This window comes from Chenopodium album, chromosome 14 (assembly GCF_948465745.1).
Source record: "Chenopodium album chromosome 14, dcCheAlbu1.1, whole genome shotgun sequence".
Classification (NCBI taxonomy): Eukaryota; Viridiplantae; Streptophyta; class Magnoliopsida; order Caryophyllales; family Amaranthaceae; genus Chenopodium; species Chenopodium album.
In genome coordinates, this window is record NC_137847.1 from 16,762,818 (window position 1) to 16,776,159 (window position 13,342).

Here is a 13,342-nt window from a genome sequence, read left to right on the forward strand (position 1 = left end):
GATTTATCCAATGCACCAATCCAACCCATGGACAAATCGCCGCTAACATCCAATGCAAACTACACATAAAGTTAGTGTTGCTGTCATGGGACCTAAGGTTCATGCTATCAAATCTTTAACCCTTTAAAAAGTCCCCAAGCACCCTATTGTAGAACCAATCTTAATTCCAATTTTATTGTTCCTTATGAACAGGAAAATACCACCTTTGCCCTTTGCTTCCTTTGAAGAATCACCAAAATTCCAGGGGTAGAGTAGCCATTTTATTCCTTTTCGCAAACTACCGCCCCTGCCCTTTGCCTCCTTTGATGAATCACCAAATTTTCAGGGGTAGAGTTTCCATTTTATTCTTTTTCATTGGTTAATGTACATTTGTTGACTGCTGCTTGCCACGTCGACGATGTTGATTTTTTTGTTTTTTAAAAAAGATGAAATTAGCTTTCTCTTTCTTCATGGCTGTAAGCTACCTTCACTTTGGGTTTTTCCCGTTTTATTTACTCCTATTTTAATTTGCTGTATGTTTTTTTTTTAGTTGATTGCTCAATGGGGAATTTTCATGGAGCCTGGGTTGCTACTGCTCTACATTTGGAGTGTTGGATCTATTTTTTTGTTGCTATTGAGGTGAGTGATGCTATGTGTAAATTTGATTTATAGTTAATTGTGTTAAATTGTTGTTCAAACTGGGTTTGTTGTTTGCTTTGTTATGCAATTAGGTAATGTTCTGGTTTATTGAGCTAGCTACATAATTAATGGTGCTAATTTGAACACTGATTCTTGTTTAGAATTAAATACTATTTGGGTACTGTTTCCATACCGTAGACGGTATGATGTTCTTCTATATATTGTACTCTTAAATTGATAAAATAATTGCTAGGTGGCCTTAGCTTTAGTTGTTTAAATTAAAAATTCTTAAAATAGAAGATATTTAGTTTCTGAGGCTGATTTTTTTTTTATATTGTACTTATTTATATTATTAAATTTAAATTAAAACATATAAGTGAAATGATGCATATTTCATATTTGGCTTGTACACCTTTGTTTCTTGTTACTCTATGCTCTGAGAGAAAAGGTTGGTACGGTTAACCCTTATACGAGGGTAATGTTTTTATGGTAATTTTGATAAGAAAAATGCAATGTAGTGGATGGAGTTCTATTAAAAACCTAATTATACAGACAAATTTGCATATTGACTTAGTAATTCCTAGATTATTATAGTACTTGACTTGGACTGTAAATGAACTGGAACATTTAGCTTGTAACTATTGGTTTAGTTCATGGTTTATATACTTGTGTCAATTTCGTAGAATTTCTGGAAAATTGAATTAGATGTTATTGCTTATATTAGCTTTTTCTTTGTTTTTTTTTTCTCTTTTTCCCCCCATTTTCTGGGCAAGATAAAAAAGAACTGTAGGAGACTGCAACTGGAGCTAGCTGTGGTGGTAAAACTGTGTATAATTGCTTCTAGTAAGTTTATGTACTGTATTTAGGTCGGAATTTTTCCAGTGTGTATGGTTTCTTAACTTTCTTATTTTTAGATGATATAATTTCGCAAGTGTATTAGATAAGTTATTTAGATCTTGTAATATGGAAAGTGTATTAGATTGTTGTGTGGTTGCTTTTCCTTTAATGTTATCTTTGTCGGTTACAGGTTATGTCCATTCAACCGAACAAAATTACCATTCCATTTCGACCTCTATTGGGTTATGTAGTTGACTGTTTAAATTTCCCTGAGCCAGTGTATGGTTACATAGATAAAGATAGGAACAATGCTTTTGTTTGTGTTAAAACTGAATGTGGCAAATCTGAATATGTGTTCTTTGGTGGGGAGGCTAATACAATTCAAGAGTCACAAGAATGGGTAGATCAAAAAGCTGTGCAGAAAATGATCAGCCAGTATGGGGTGCGAATTAATGATTTTACATCTGACAGAGCAAAGATGTATCAATTGTGTAGCAAATTTTATAAGCATAAGGTTCTTGAATTATTTCTTGAGAAAGGAGTTGAAGTTCCTAAAATACAAGGTTGTTCAGGAAAAGGATCATCTAAGGATGTTGTCCATGTAACGATTACCTATGTTGAGTTTTTAGGTGCTGTTGTTACAAAAACAGGAGCTGATGTCAGTTCATTGGAGACTATTTGGGCTGAAGGTGTGGCTTGGATGACAGTGTATTGCCCACACAATGGAAGTAGTATGGAGTGCATTTATAGTGATCCATGTCCTGAAGTAAATGTTGCAAAACAAAAGGCTGCTAAAAGAGCTGTCCATTACTTGGTGACTTAGTATAACTTAGAGATTATTGATGCTAATTATGGACTTGCTGTAGAGAAGGGTGCTGCTTGTTCTGCTTTAAAGGCTAGGTTTTACCATTTCAAGGAACGATTAGCAGCAAGTGATGAACAATTTGCTGAAGGAGAATGTAAGACTCCTACATATGAAGAATCTCATATTCCTAGGCCTATTGCACCACCCCCTGCTCCAATGAAACGACGCTCAAGTGCACCATTAGATGCCGCGTCTTCTTCTGCTATTAGAGTTACTGAGCCTTTGGTTTTTGGCATACTTGAACTAGAGACTGTTTCAAAGCGTGCTAAGTTTTCCTAGACTGTTTAGTGTCTTAGTTTATATTTTGCATGGCACGATGTTACCTAATTATGGGTTATGATTTATAGTACAAACTAAGTTTATTATTACCTAGACTTCTGTGCTTGCTTTTGGTGTTTAGTTTAAGTGTTAACTTTGAGTATGTTGAAGCATCTAGAAGAAAGTCATATGTATGCTGAGACTTGAATATAATGTAATATATCTTTTGAATGAATGGAAGAACCTTTTTGATTTTGTTGTTTAAGAGCAAAAGTTTATACTATGTATATAGAGATTTTTCTTATGCAGTGTCTATTATGGTTGAGTTACTGATTGGAGCAATGACTAATTTATATAAAGCTTGCCTAAATCTATCACATTAATTTAGTTAAGAAAAATTAACTAAGTTAGTCCTATATTCATGGTAGTTAGTCTAGAGATGAATAGAGAGTAAATGCTAATTTCATAGCCTTTGTTAACTTTACTTCATATTTAAATTTTGCACCTTCCTAAGCTTAACTGTGCTATTTGCATCTTAAATGGATGTGATAAACAATGGAGCTTTTTGGCTGTTGATTTAGTGCAGAAATAAGTGAACAAATACATTGCAGTCCTTGTCAGTGGTGTATACATTTCATAGTCCTTGTCAGTTTAGAGATAACTTGAAATGCAACAGTATGATTTGGGTTTTTTTTCTACAACTAAATGATATCTTTATTTTGCAATGGTAAATTATTGTTTTACTGATGAAACTGCTATATTGTTGGCTAAAACGTTGTTATGATAGCCGAGGCACCGTATAATTTTAAGAGGCCATCGAGTCAGGATCGAAAGTCAAAGCGAGCAATTGCTGTGTCACTGTCACAAGATGTCATTAGGTAAATAAATGTTTTTTTAATGACAAGTAAAATTCCTTTAAAAAAAACACCTAATACTTATGTCTGATACAGTGAAACAGAACAACCGAGACAAAAAAAAAGATCAAGACCTTCAACATATTTCACGATTGGAAGTAAGGATTTACTCTTGCTTTAAACTTATAAGGTGACTGTATATGTGGTGTTATTTGATAGGCTGTGTTCATCTATTTCCTTTGTTGTATTATATTGTAGAAAAAACCAAAGCTACTAGAGCAACATCGTCTGTGCAAAATTCAGAACAATTAATAGAGATGACAAAAAGTATGGCTTTGTTGTGATTTCTGTTCAAAGAATAAATATAGACACACTGTAATATAATAGATTTTTTGTGTGGATTTATTTAGTAAGTTTTGTTCTCGTTTTATATTTGTTATATTAAAGAAAAAAAAAAGCTAACTAGGGTAACATCATCATCTGCACAAGCATCAAAACAATTAAGAGATTCATCTAAAAGTAAGAAGCGTTTGTAATTTTCATTGACAAGGTCAATGTATATATGCTGCTGTATGGTACAGTCTATATGTGATGTTGTTCAATAATTCCTTTGTTGTTCTATGTTTATCATTTGAAAGAAAAAAAAAGTTACAAAGGTAGCATCGTCGTCTTTAGCTGCACCAACTTTGAAGAAATTAAGAGATGCAACTAAAAGTAAGACCGTGTTGTGCTTTCGTTAATAGGGTTAATTTATATATGTTGCTGCATGGTAGAATTTCCTTAGTATTCCTTTTATACTATTACAAAAAGACCTGCGGCTACTATAGGGAGACCATTGCCCGAGCAGCCATTAACATTATCCCCTCCTACCTACTGTGACAAGTGCGGAGCTAAAAAGTTTGCATGTGAAATCTTACATTTTTGCTGTGGAAATGGTGATGTTAGAATAGCTGCAAATGAGTATCCTCCTGAATTAGTAAGACTTTTTACTTCAAAGGATGAAGATGTTGTGCATTTTAGAAATTATGCTAGACTGTACAATAATTTATTCGCATTTAGTTCAATTGGCAGTAAAACTAATAGAGAGACATACAAAGGAATATATGTTTTTAAATAACATGGTCAAATATATCATTATGTACCAGATCTAATACCAGATGAAAATGGCCCAAAATACTTGCAACTTTATTTTTATGATGGCCAAAATGAACTTAAACATCGAGCAGATTACTTTTCTGAATTGAGACAAGATGTCATTGACATATTAATGCAAGTAACTAAGGATAATCCATAAACAAGATTTTTCCGATCTTTGAAAGAAATAAATGTCAATGAAAATACTAACATTATAATCAATTCATACACAGTGTCAGATCAAAGAGTGTACAATGCTCCTACTTCAGATGAAGTTGCTGTTATTTGGCCTGATAGTGTTTCATCGAGTCAAAGCTCATGGCCACATATTCTTGTAATGGGAAAATCTACAGAGACTTATCGGATAGCACATTTTTATGGGTGCTATGACCCTTTACAATATCCTCTCCTCTTTCCAAAAGGTGAATGTGGTTGGAATCAAGGTCTGAAAAAAGTTTCTCATGGTGGAGATAGACAGTTGGCTGCTGAACCTGATCCTATTCAATCTTATGTAGTGCACACTGCGATAGACTTTCTTGATGCAGAAGCAACTCGTGAGTTTTTTTTTACTTACTTTAACAGCATTGTCTCTCATGAATAGAATATGTTTGGTTCATTTATTGCTTTTAATGTTTATAGGTGCTTCTGGAAGACATACCAGAGCTGATAAATATATATATCTGCGAGAGAATACTATGCTTACAAGATTCAAATCAGAGTAGGAAACATGCTCCTAAGAGCAGGCCGTGCTTTCTTGCAATATGTTGTCGATATTTATATTAAAATAGAAAATACAAGGTTAGACTTTTTCCGGAAAAATCAAGATACGATAAGAGCATATCTTTATCAGGGAATTCTTGATACAGTGGAAAGTGGGGAAACAAATGCAGCAAATATCGGTCACAAGTTCATTTTTCCACCGTCTTTTATAGGAGGTCCTCGTGATATGAAAAGGAGGTATCTGAATGCAATGGCTCTTGTGCAGAAGTATGGGGAGCCTAATCTATTTGTTACTATGACATGCAACGCGAACTGGCCAGAGATTAAAGCTGAAGGGCCTGGTGAGGCTGCTCAAGATGGACCAGATTTAGTTGCTCGTATTTTCAGAGAAAAATTGCTTGCTCTTAAAAAAATCAAGAAAGAAAAAGTATTTGGTAAAGTGGCAGCAATCATATATGTCGTAGAATTCCAGAAAAGAGGATTACCGCATGCTCATTTTTTGTTAATTCTACATCAGCAGAATAAGATGAAATCTCCTGCAGATTACGACAAGTATGTTTATGCAGAGATACCTCCTATGACTCAACCTGAACTGCAAAAAATTATGTTGAAGCATATGATGCATGGACCATGTGGGCAATTAAATCCAGAGTGCCCTTGTATTAGAAAAAAGGATAATGTCATTGCTTGTAAAAATGGGTACCTAAAAAAATTCACGGCACAAACCACAACAAATAAGGATGGTTATCCATGTTACCGTAGAACGGATACTGGAGAGCAAGTCAGAGGTGCTCATTTAGATAATCGATGGGTTGTACCTTATAACCCTTATCTTTCTACACTTTTTGACTGCCATTTAAATGTTGAAGTTTGTTCGACTATAAAAGCGGTGAAGTATTTGTATAAATATTTTTATAAGGGGCATGATCGAGTGGCCTTTAATGTTTCAGCTCAAGATAAAAATTCAAATGATGAGATTACTCAGTATCAGTCAGGAAGGTGGGTGTCACCATGTGAAGCAACTTAGAGGATTTTTGGGTTCGATTTGTTTGAGATATATCCACCATTGTTACCTCTTTCAGTTCATCTTCCAAACATGAACACCGTGTGTTTTCGGCCACACGAAAGATTAGATATGGGGATTGCAAGTGGTGCTTATGCAAAAACTCAATTAATGGAGTTTTTCCGTTTAAATGCAGCTTCTGATAATGGTCTAGGGTATTTGTATGGAGAATTCCTTGAGCATTATAAATGGGATGCTACTGCAAAAACATGGTTCAAACGACAACGTAAAATACCAATGGCTGGCCGATTAGCTTTTGTAGCTCCTTCTGACGGTGAACGCTTTTACATTCGGCTATTGTTATTGAATGTCAGGAGTCCGAATTCGTATATAGACATGCATATAGTTCAAGGCCATGTTTGTGCGAGTTTCAAAGAAGCATGTTTAAAAGCAGGTATTCTAGAAGTAGATGATGCTGCAAGCATATGTTTATCTGAAGCAATTAAAGTTCAATTTCCAGTAGCTCTACGCCGTTTATTTGCCACTGTCTTGATATTTTGTCAATTAGAAAATCCTTTTGAACTATGGTACAAATACTACACTACTTTGTCAGTAGATTTTGCACAGAAATACTTTGGTGCAAAAAGTAGGATAAAAAAACTGACAACAAGATCGGTAGAGCAACATTTAGAGGCTATGGAAAAGTCATTAGGTGAATGTGAATATGGTCTGGCTATTTTGATTGATAGCAATGATAATTTGATTGACAGAACGAAAGACATCCAAGATGCATTAGATGCTCCAATTCCTCAAAGCTGTATAGAAGTAGAAGTCTCTTGAATACAGGTCAAAGGGAAGCATTTACATGTATAATGCAGCATGTACTAGAAGGCAAGCCAGGAGTATTTTTTGTGGATGGTCCAGGTGGGACTGGCAAGACATTCTTATACAATGCACTCTATGCAGAAATCCGTCTTATGAACAAGATCGTTTTACCAACAGCTACTTCTAGAATAGCTGCAACAAACATTCCTTCTGGTCGAACAACTCACTCTAGATTCAAAATACCATTAGACACTGATGGTTCACTAGCTTGCAGTGTTTCTAAATAGAATAGCTTGGCAACATTAATAAAAGAAACAACTCTTATTATATAGGATGAAGCACCAACGACAAATATACAAAATTTAGAGTCTTTGGACTTATTGTTACAAGATAAATGTGAGAATAATGTTATATTTGGTGGAAAGGTAGTAGTATTTGGAGGAGATTTCCGGAAAGTGTTTCCTGTTGTCCCTAATAAGTCTAAAAAAGAAGTGGTAGAATCAAGTGTACTAAGTTCTTACATCTGGCATAATCTAAGAAGATTCAAATTAACTGAAAACTTGAGAGCTAGAGAAGACCCTGCATTCTGTGAATTTTTGCTTGCATTGGGAATGGAGAATTGCAAACTATGGAAAGTGATTTCATTCAACTGCCTGCACAAATAGTGCAAACTTTCCAACCTAATGATGATCCAATAAAAGAATTTCTGGAATAATCTTTTCCAGAATTGAGTTTAGGCATTTTGGATCCCAAAATCTTTTCAAGCAGAGCTGTTCCAACACCTATAAATGATGATGTGGATTCAATAAATTCATTCATGATTAAAAAATTCCCAGGAGAGGCTAGAGCATATACAAGCTATGACACTATTTTGGATGATACTGGCAACATATATCCTACAGAATTTCTTAACAAACTGTGCCCGGGAGGAATAAGCCCTCACAACCTTGTGCTGAAGGAGAATTGTCTAGTAATATTTCTCAGAAATCTATTGCCTTCTTCTGGTTTGTGTAATGGAACCCGTCTCATATGCAAAAGTTTTTTCTCAAATTTAATTGAGTGTGTGATTGCTGTTGGACAATATCAAGGAGAACATGTATTTATACCTCGAATTAAACTCAAGCCATTAATCTCACAGAAGTATCCTTTTCAGTTTCAACGGAACCAATTCCCTATCAAGCTAAGCTTTGTAATGACTATTAATAAGTCTCAGGGACAGACTTTAGATCAAGTGTTAGTATATCTTCCTCGGTCATGCTTTTCACATGGTCAGCTATATGTTGCTCTCTCACATGCCCAAATAGAGGATGAAGTGAAGGTCTTATCAATTTCTCCTACTATACAACATGTAGAGAAATATGTTAAAAATGTGGTATTGTATAATGTCTTAAGGCTAGCAGGAGTAACCTAGGTCAGTATACATTAACTAAAGTTTTAGAGCCCTTCTCATTATAATATGTTTCAGTTGATATTACATATCTGCCCACACAATAAAAGACTCTTAATCATTATTTATTTTCAATTGCAGATAACAAGTTATTAGGAAGCAAGAAAAGTTTGCCAAGTCATTAGGTGTTTAGATCACGAAATATGTTCATCTTTCTACCATAACTTGCTTGTTATGCTAACCTTTAAAAACTTATCGCTTTATTGTTTAGGTTGCTAAGGTGAATTTTGTACTCCTTGTCTTCAATTGAAATATGAAGTATATCCATTATTTTACCACTTTATAGCATATTACTATTTAGAAAATTTAGGGTGGCTTTAATTTGGATAATATACTACAGCTCCTCTCCTTGAAATTGAAAAAATTGCACCATAATAAATTTTTAAATATGTGGTTCCTATAAAGTGAGATTTATTCTTTAAAAAGATCTGTCATTATTTTATTATTTATATAAACGTATGACTATGTTTGAGGAATGGAATTCACATTGTAAATGTCCACTGAGAAGTATGGAATGCACAATGTTAATTTCAGCAGTACAGAATACCTAATGAGAGGTATGGCATGTAACGTGTGCACAGTATCAGCAGATTAAAAAATTGATAATAGCTATTAGGTGAATTGCGTCTAGAACTATCCAAAGTTACTGTGTTGAATTTACCATTATTCTTTTCTTCTTTTTTTTTCCCCAAAGTAATAATATAAAAGCATTTGCTGCTGAACCATTTGTTTGTTTACACAAAGAAACAAGCTCAACATTAACTTCTCAGCTATGGAAGGTATGATCTATTTCCTTTGCAATAATTTCTCATTGTAGCATTTTACATACTTGTACTTAAATATATTCTCTAAGAAATTCCTTGAGCTTTAAATGTTTACTTTAGTAAAGAATAAGGTGTTGAATAAAAATATTCATTCTTGTATAAAGCTACTACTAATCAGAATATTCTATGAACATTTATATGTACAGATAAAAAATACAGAACACCTAGACAAAAGCCAGAGTATCTATATTTGGATCAGTTAAATGCAACAAGCAAAGCTTACATAGTAAGAGTAGTAGTTGCTGAAAAGGGAAAAGACATACTATCTTCCAAAAAAACTGCCAGATTTCAGACTTTGCTCCTAAAAGATGAAAAGGTATATATTTAATGATTTTTATATAACTGTGAGGTACAATCTGTTTCACACATGATAGTATAGAAAGACTGATAAGTATAAATAGTTACTACGACACAATTAAATGATACTCATTTTAAAAATCATGTATGGGAGCAATTTTAGTATAATCAAACAAAAAGAAATTTGTGCTGTAACTAAAAAAATTATATAGTTAAGACTAGGTTAACTCAGCTCATGTTACTATAGTAGTAAAAACTATGATATTATTTATGATATAGTTTTTTTATAAAATAGTTATATATAGGAAATTTTGTCTATAACCACCCGTTAAAAACTGTTTTGTGTCAAAAACCACCCACTTAAAAATATGTTGTCTAAGACCACCCAAATACAAATTTTTGTCGTCTAAGACCACCCGATTCAACTTTCCGACCTTGACTTCAATTTCCAGCGTTGACCCTGGGCACGTGACTACGCACGTGACTTTAAATCATCCTACCTTCCCCATTTTTTTCCCCTCGATTTTTCTTGCCTACCTTGTATCTTTCTCCTCTCTTCTCTCTCCTCTCTCTGTTCTACCTCCATTGTTAGCCCTTAAATCTGAAATTACTATCCCCCATTGTTGAATAGCTACAATATCCTTCGATAATCCCTAATTTTTTATTTCAATAACAAGGTTGTGAGGTTAGTTGTGGGGAATTAGCGTGAGGACATGACAAAGTGGTTTGGGTTTTCAAGGCATGGCGAGGTATTTGGGGTGGTGGGTCTAAGGTTATGAGTGATGGGGGTAGGTTTTTAAAGTTGCGTGGGTAAATTTGGGGAAAAGAAGAAGAGCAGTTGTGGTGGGTTTTTGGTTAGTGGGCTTAGATCTGGAGAAGGGGTGGATTAAGGTGGTAGAGGTGGTTGCGTTTTCGACTTTTCATGATTGGTGGAGGTGGCTGCATTCCGTGGCTGGTAGGTGGGTTTACCTGGGTTAGTTTCCGGTGAAGGGTGGAATTCGTTGGGTTTTGGGGTGGTTGTGGCGGTTCACGGTTGTGACAGTGGCTGGGTTAGTGATGGTGCTGATGTGGTTTAGTGGGTGGTCAGTAATAGTCACGTGCAAGTCACATTCCCCAAGTCAACGCCGGAGTTAATAGTCAATGTCGGAATGTTGAGCTAGGTGGTTTTTGACAACAAAAAATTGTATTTGGGTGGTCTTAGGCAACATATTTTAAAGTGGGTGGTTTTTGACAAAAATCAGTATTTAGCGGGTGTTTTTAGATAAAATTTCCTTGTACTTGGATTAAGATATGAGTTTATAAACTGTGCTATATTTCAAATTATCATGCAAGTCTGGTTATATCTAACATGTAAACAGGATATAGATTAGGTTTCTTTTACAATAGCATTAGAAGAAACATGTTACCATACTACTTTTAAAACTATGATATTCTTAAATGCATAAAATAAACCTCAAATGTGTTAATGCTTTTATACATTATTTTATAGACTTAGACAAAAATCTTATATATGATGTAAAATAGCAAATCTTTAAAAGCTAATTCTCCTTATTTCAGTATCATAAAAATATGTTGCATATATTATACTTATCTTCATTTACTCATATAACTTATTTGCTTTATAGGGTAATAGGATGCGAGGTACTTTATTTGGAGATCAAATTGAAGCTTTTGAAGAAGCATTGCAGTATCTGGTAGAGTATGACATTTCTGCTGCACCAATCAAATTTATAGATGAAAAATGGAGGACTGACCTTGATCAGTTCCCTTACCAAATGACTTTTGGTAGTAGAACTGTGATCTAGCCAGTTCATCCAGAGCTTGTACCAGTTCTACCTAATTATCAACCCATTGCAACTATACTTCGTGTAGTGGATCCTGATGAGGAATGCGGTATAATGAAATTCCTTTACAGATTCATATGTATTCTAAATAGTAGAGATACTGACCAGCTTTTCTTTATCAACAGATGTTGTAGGTGTGGTGCTCTATGTTGAGGAAGAACCCAGAAGAGTTGAAGGCAAAGATGGAGGGCGAGAAAGCTTAGTGCGAGAAATAGTTATCACTGATCAAAGGTTACATTTCAAAGATCTCAGTGTCTATACATACCAGAAATATATTTTTTTGACACACATTACAAATTAAAGACACTAAAAATACATAATTCATATAACAGTTGTGATCAGCCCCTCACCATCTCTCTCTGGAATGACCTTATGGCTCCAAAGTACTTCGACAGATTAGGAAATTGGACAGAAACATTCCAAGTTGTAGGATTCAGGGCCATTAAGCCTTATACTCGTCGTGGTAAAGCATATATTGATGTAATTGAGTTGCTTAAATGATTCATTACTATTGGTATATAACCATTTAACGTTTTGATTAGGATTTTCAATGAATTCTGGTATGTCCACTCGAATAATATATGAACCTAAAGGAGATCGCGCTCGTGTGCTATGTGACTGGTAATTTCCAACAACCAAATCTAATAGCAAAAAAAAAAAAAAACACAAAATGAGAAATTCTATCCTAATTGCTATTTGCAACTAATCTTATATCAGGGCAAATCTCTTTCACCAAAGATTAGTCGACAGGTAGGCTGAGTACTGGATGTTAAGTACCCAAGTGAGAACAAAAAAATCGTCTCAATTGTTGAACTGAAGCAAAAAAAGGTAAGGACCAACAATATTTGACTTATTTAGAAGAACTCATACCTCAATTTAATTTATGCATACAAAATATAATTAACATTCATGCATTAAAATGTGTACATAGCCAAGCAACACTATACAGGAAGAAATTCTATGGATTGGAAGTGGCAATTCAAAATTTAGAATTGGAGAAAGTAAATGCCTACACAGGCTATTCAAACTGCTCAAAAGGCAGCAACTTGCCATTGCAGAAACGGTACTCTTGCTCTGCTTGTTCAAGCAAAGAAAGTATCTGCACAGAGAGGTCTAATATGACTTACCTTATATTTTAATTCTTATTTAATAACATTATACATAGCAATGAATAACTGTTATCATATGTATCAGAGCAACATTTAAGTTCGAAGCTAGCGATGGAACAGGAACTATGCCATTTACCACATTCAATGACGATACAGAATGGTTGTTCAGGAAAAAACGCAGCTGAAATCTATACTATAAAAGAAGACGTAAAATACTTTACTATGCAGCTAACATGCAATGAAATATAGAACCATTTAATCATGTACTTTCGAATTACAAGCCACAAGATTGATTTTATCAATGATCTTAAATGAAACAAATACTGATATAGATTCGGTGACTATTTGATGAAGATTAAGTGAGTCCTAGATGTACAGTAAATGACTTCCAGAATGAATACCTCTTTGATTAAATGACACTTTCAATATTGTATTGTTCACTATAGGATTTAAATATGATTGCCTTGTAATCAAATAACTCTTATTTACGAATAACTCTTGCAGTAGAAAATATACTAAATATAAAGCAAAGAAAAAATAGAAAACAAGAGAAAAATAGAAATCGCTTAAAAGAAGATAGGTTTTATTCCAACATAATATTAATATCCTGCACAGGAAGACATATAAATATGGCTGATATATGTTACAATGAATTTTGATACCTAACATCATAATATACTCAATCCAGGATGATCACAATGCATTCG

At 34.2% G+C, this 13,342-nt stretch overlaps 3 protein-coding genes and 1 long non-coding RNA gene across 6 annotated transcripts; all 4 read left to right on the plus strand.

Moving 5' to 3' along the window:
- Positions 1-350: 350 nt before the first annotated feature.
- On the plus strand, positions 351-5,345 carry LOC145580104 (uncharacterized). 3 transcript variants are annotated; one of them, XM_081637453.1, is made up of 7 exons: positions 383-455; positions 530-618; positions 1,392-1,461; positions 3,366-3,456; positions 3,529-3,590; positions 4,800-5,120; positions 5,206-5,345. In XM_081637453.1, exons 1-7 carry the CDS (start codon positions 398-400, stop codon positions 5,286-5,288), a joined length of 774 nt encoding a protein of 257 aa, XP_081493579.1. In that variant the 5' UTR covers positions 383-397; the 3' UTR covers positions 5,289-5,345. The 3 variants fall into 3 exon arrangements, 1 of the variants encoding a protein (XP_081493579.1); XR_014099281.1 differs by lacking the exons at positions 1,392-1,461; positions 4,800-5,120; positions 5,206-5,345 and adding an exon at positions 1,646-3,264 and having other exon boundaries at positions 351-455; XR_014099282.1 differs by lacking the exons at positions 383-455; positions 530-618; positions 1,392-1,461; positions 4,800-5,120; positions 5,206-5,345 and adding an exon at positions 1,469-3,264.
- LOC145577848 (uncharacterized) lies at positions 5,294-6,313 on the plus strand. Its single transcript, XM_081635279.1, has one exon. It carries the CDS (start codon positions 5,294-5,296, stop codon positions 6,311-6,313), a length of 1,020 nt encoding a protein of 339 aa, XP_081491405.1.
- An 848-nt stretch (positions 6,314-7,161) lies between these two features.
- On the plus strand, positions 7,162-8,525 carry LOC145577849 (uncharacterized). The gene is made up of 2 exons (XM_081635280.1): positions 7,162-7,372; positions 7,840-8,525. Exons 1-2 carry the CDS (start codon positions 7,162-7,164, stop codon positions 8,523-8,525), a joined length of 897 nt encoding a protein of 298 aa, XP_081491406.1.
- A 1,697-nt stretch (positions 8,526-10,222) lies between these two features.
- Positions 10,223-12,096, plus strand: LOC145579015 (uncharacterized). The gene is made up of 3 exons (XR_014098971.1): positions 10,223-10,898; positions 11,308-11,575; positions 11,652-12,096. It is a non-coding gene; the product is annotated as an uncharacterized LOC145579015 (long non-coding RNA).
- Positions 12,097-13,342: the final 1,246 nt, after the last annotated feature.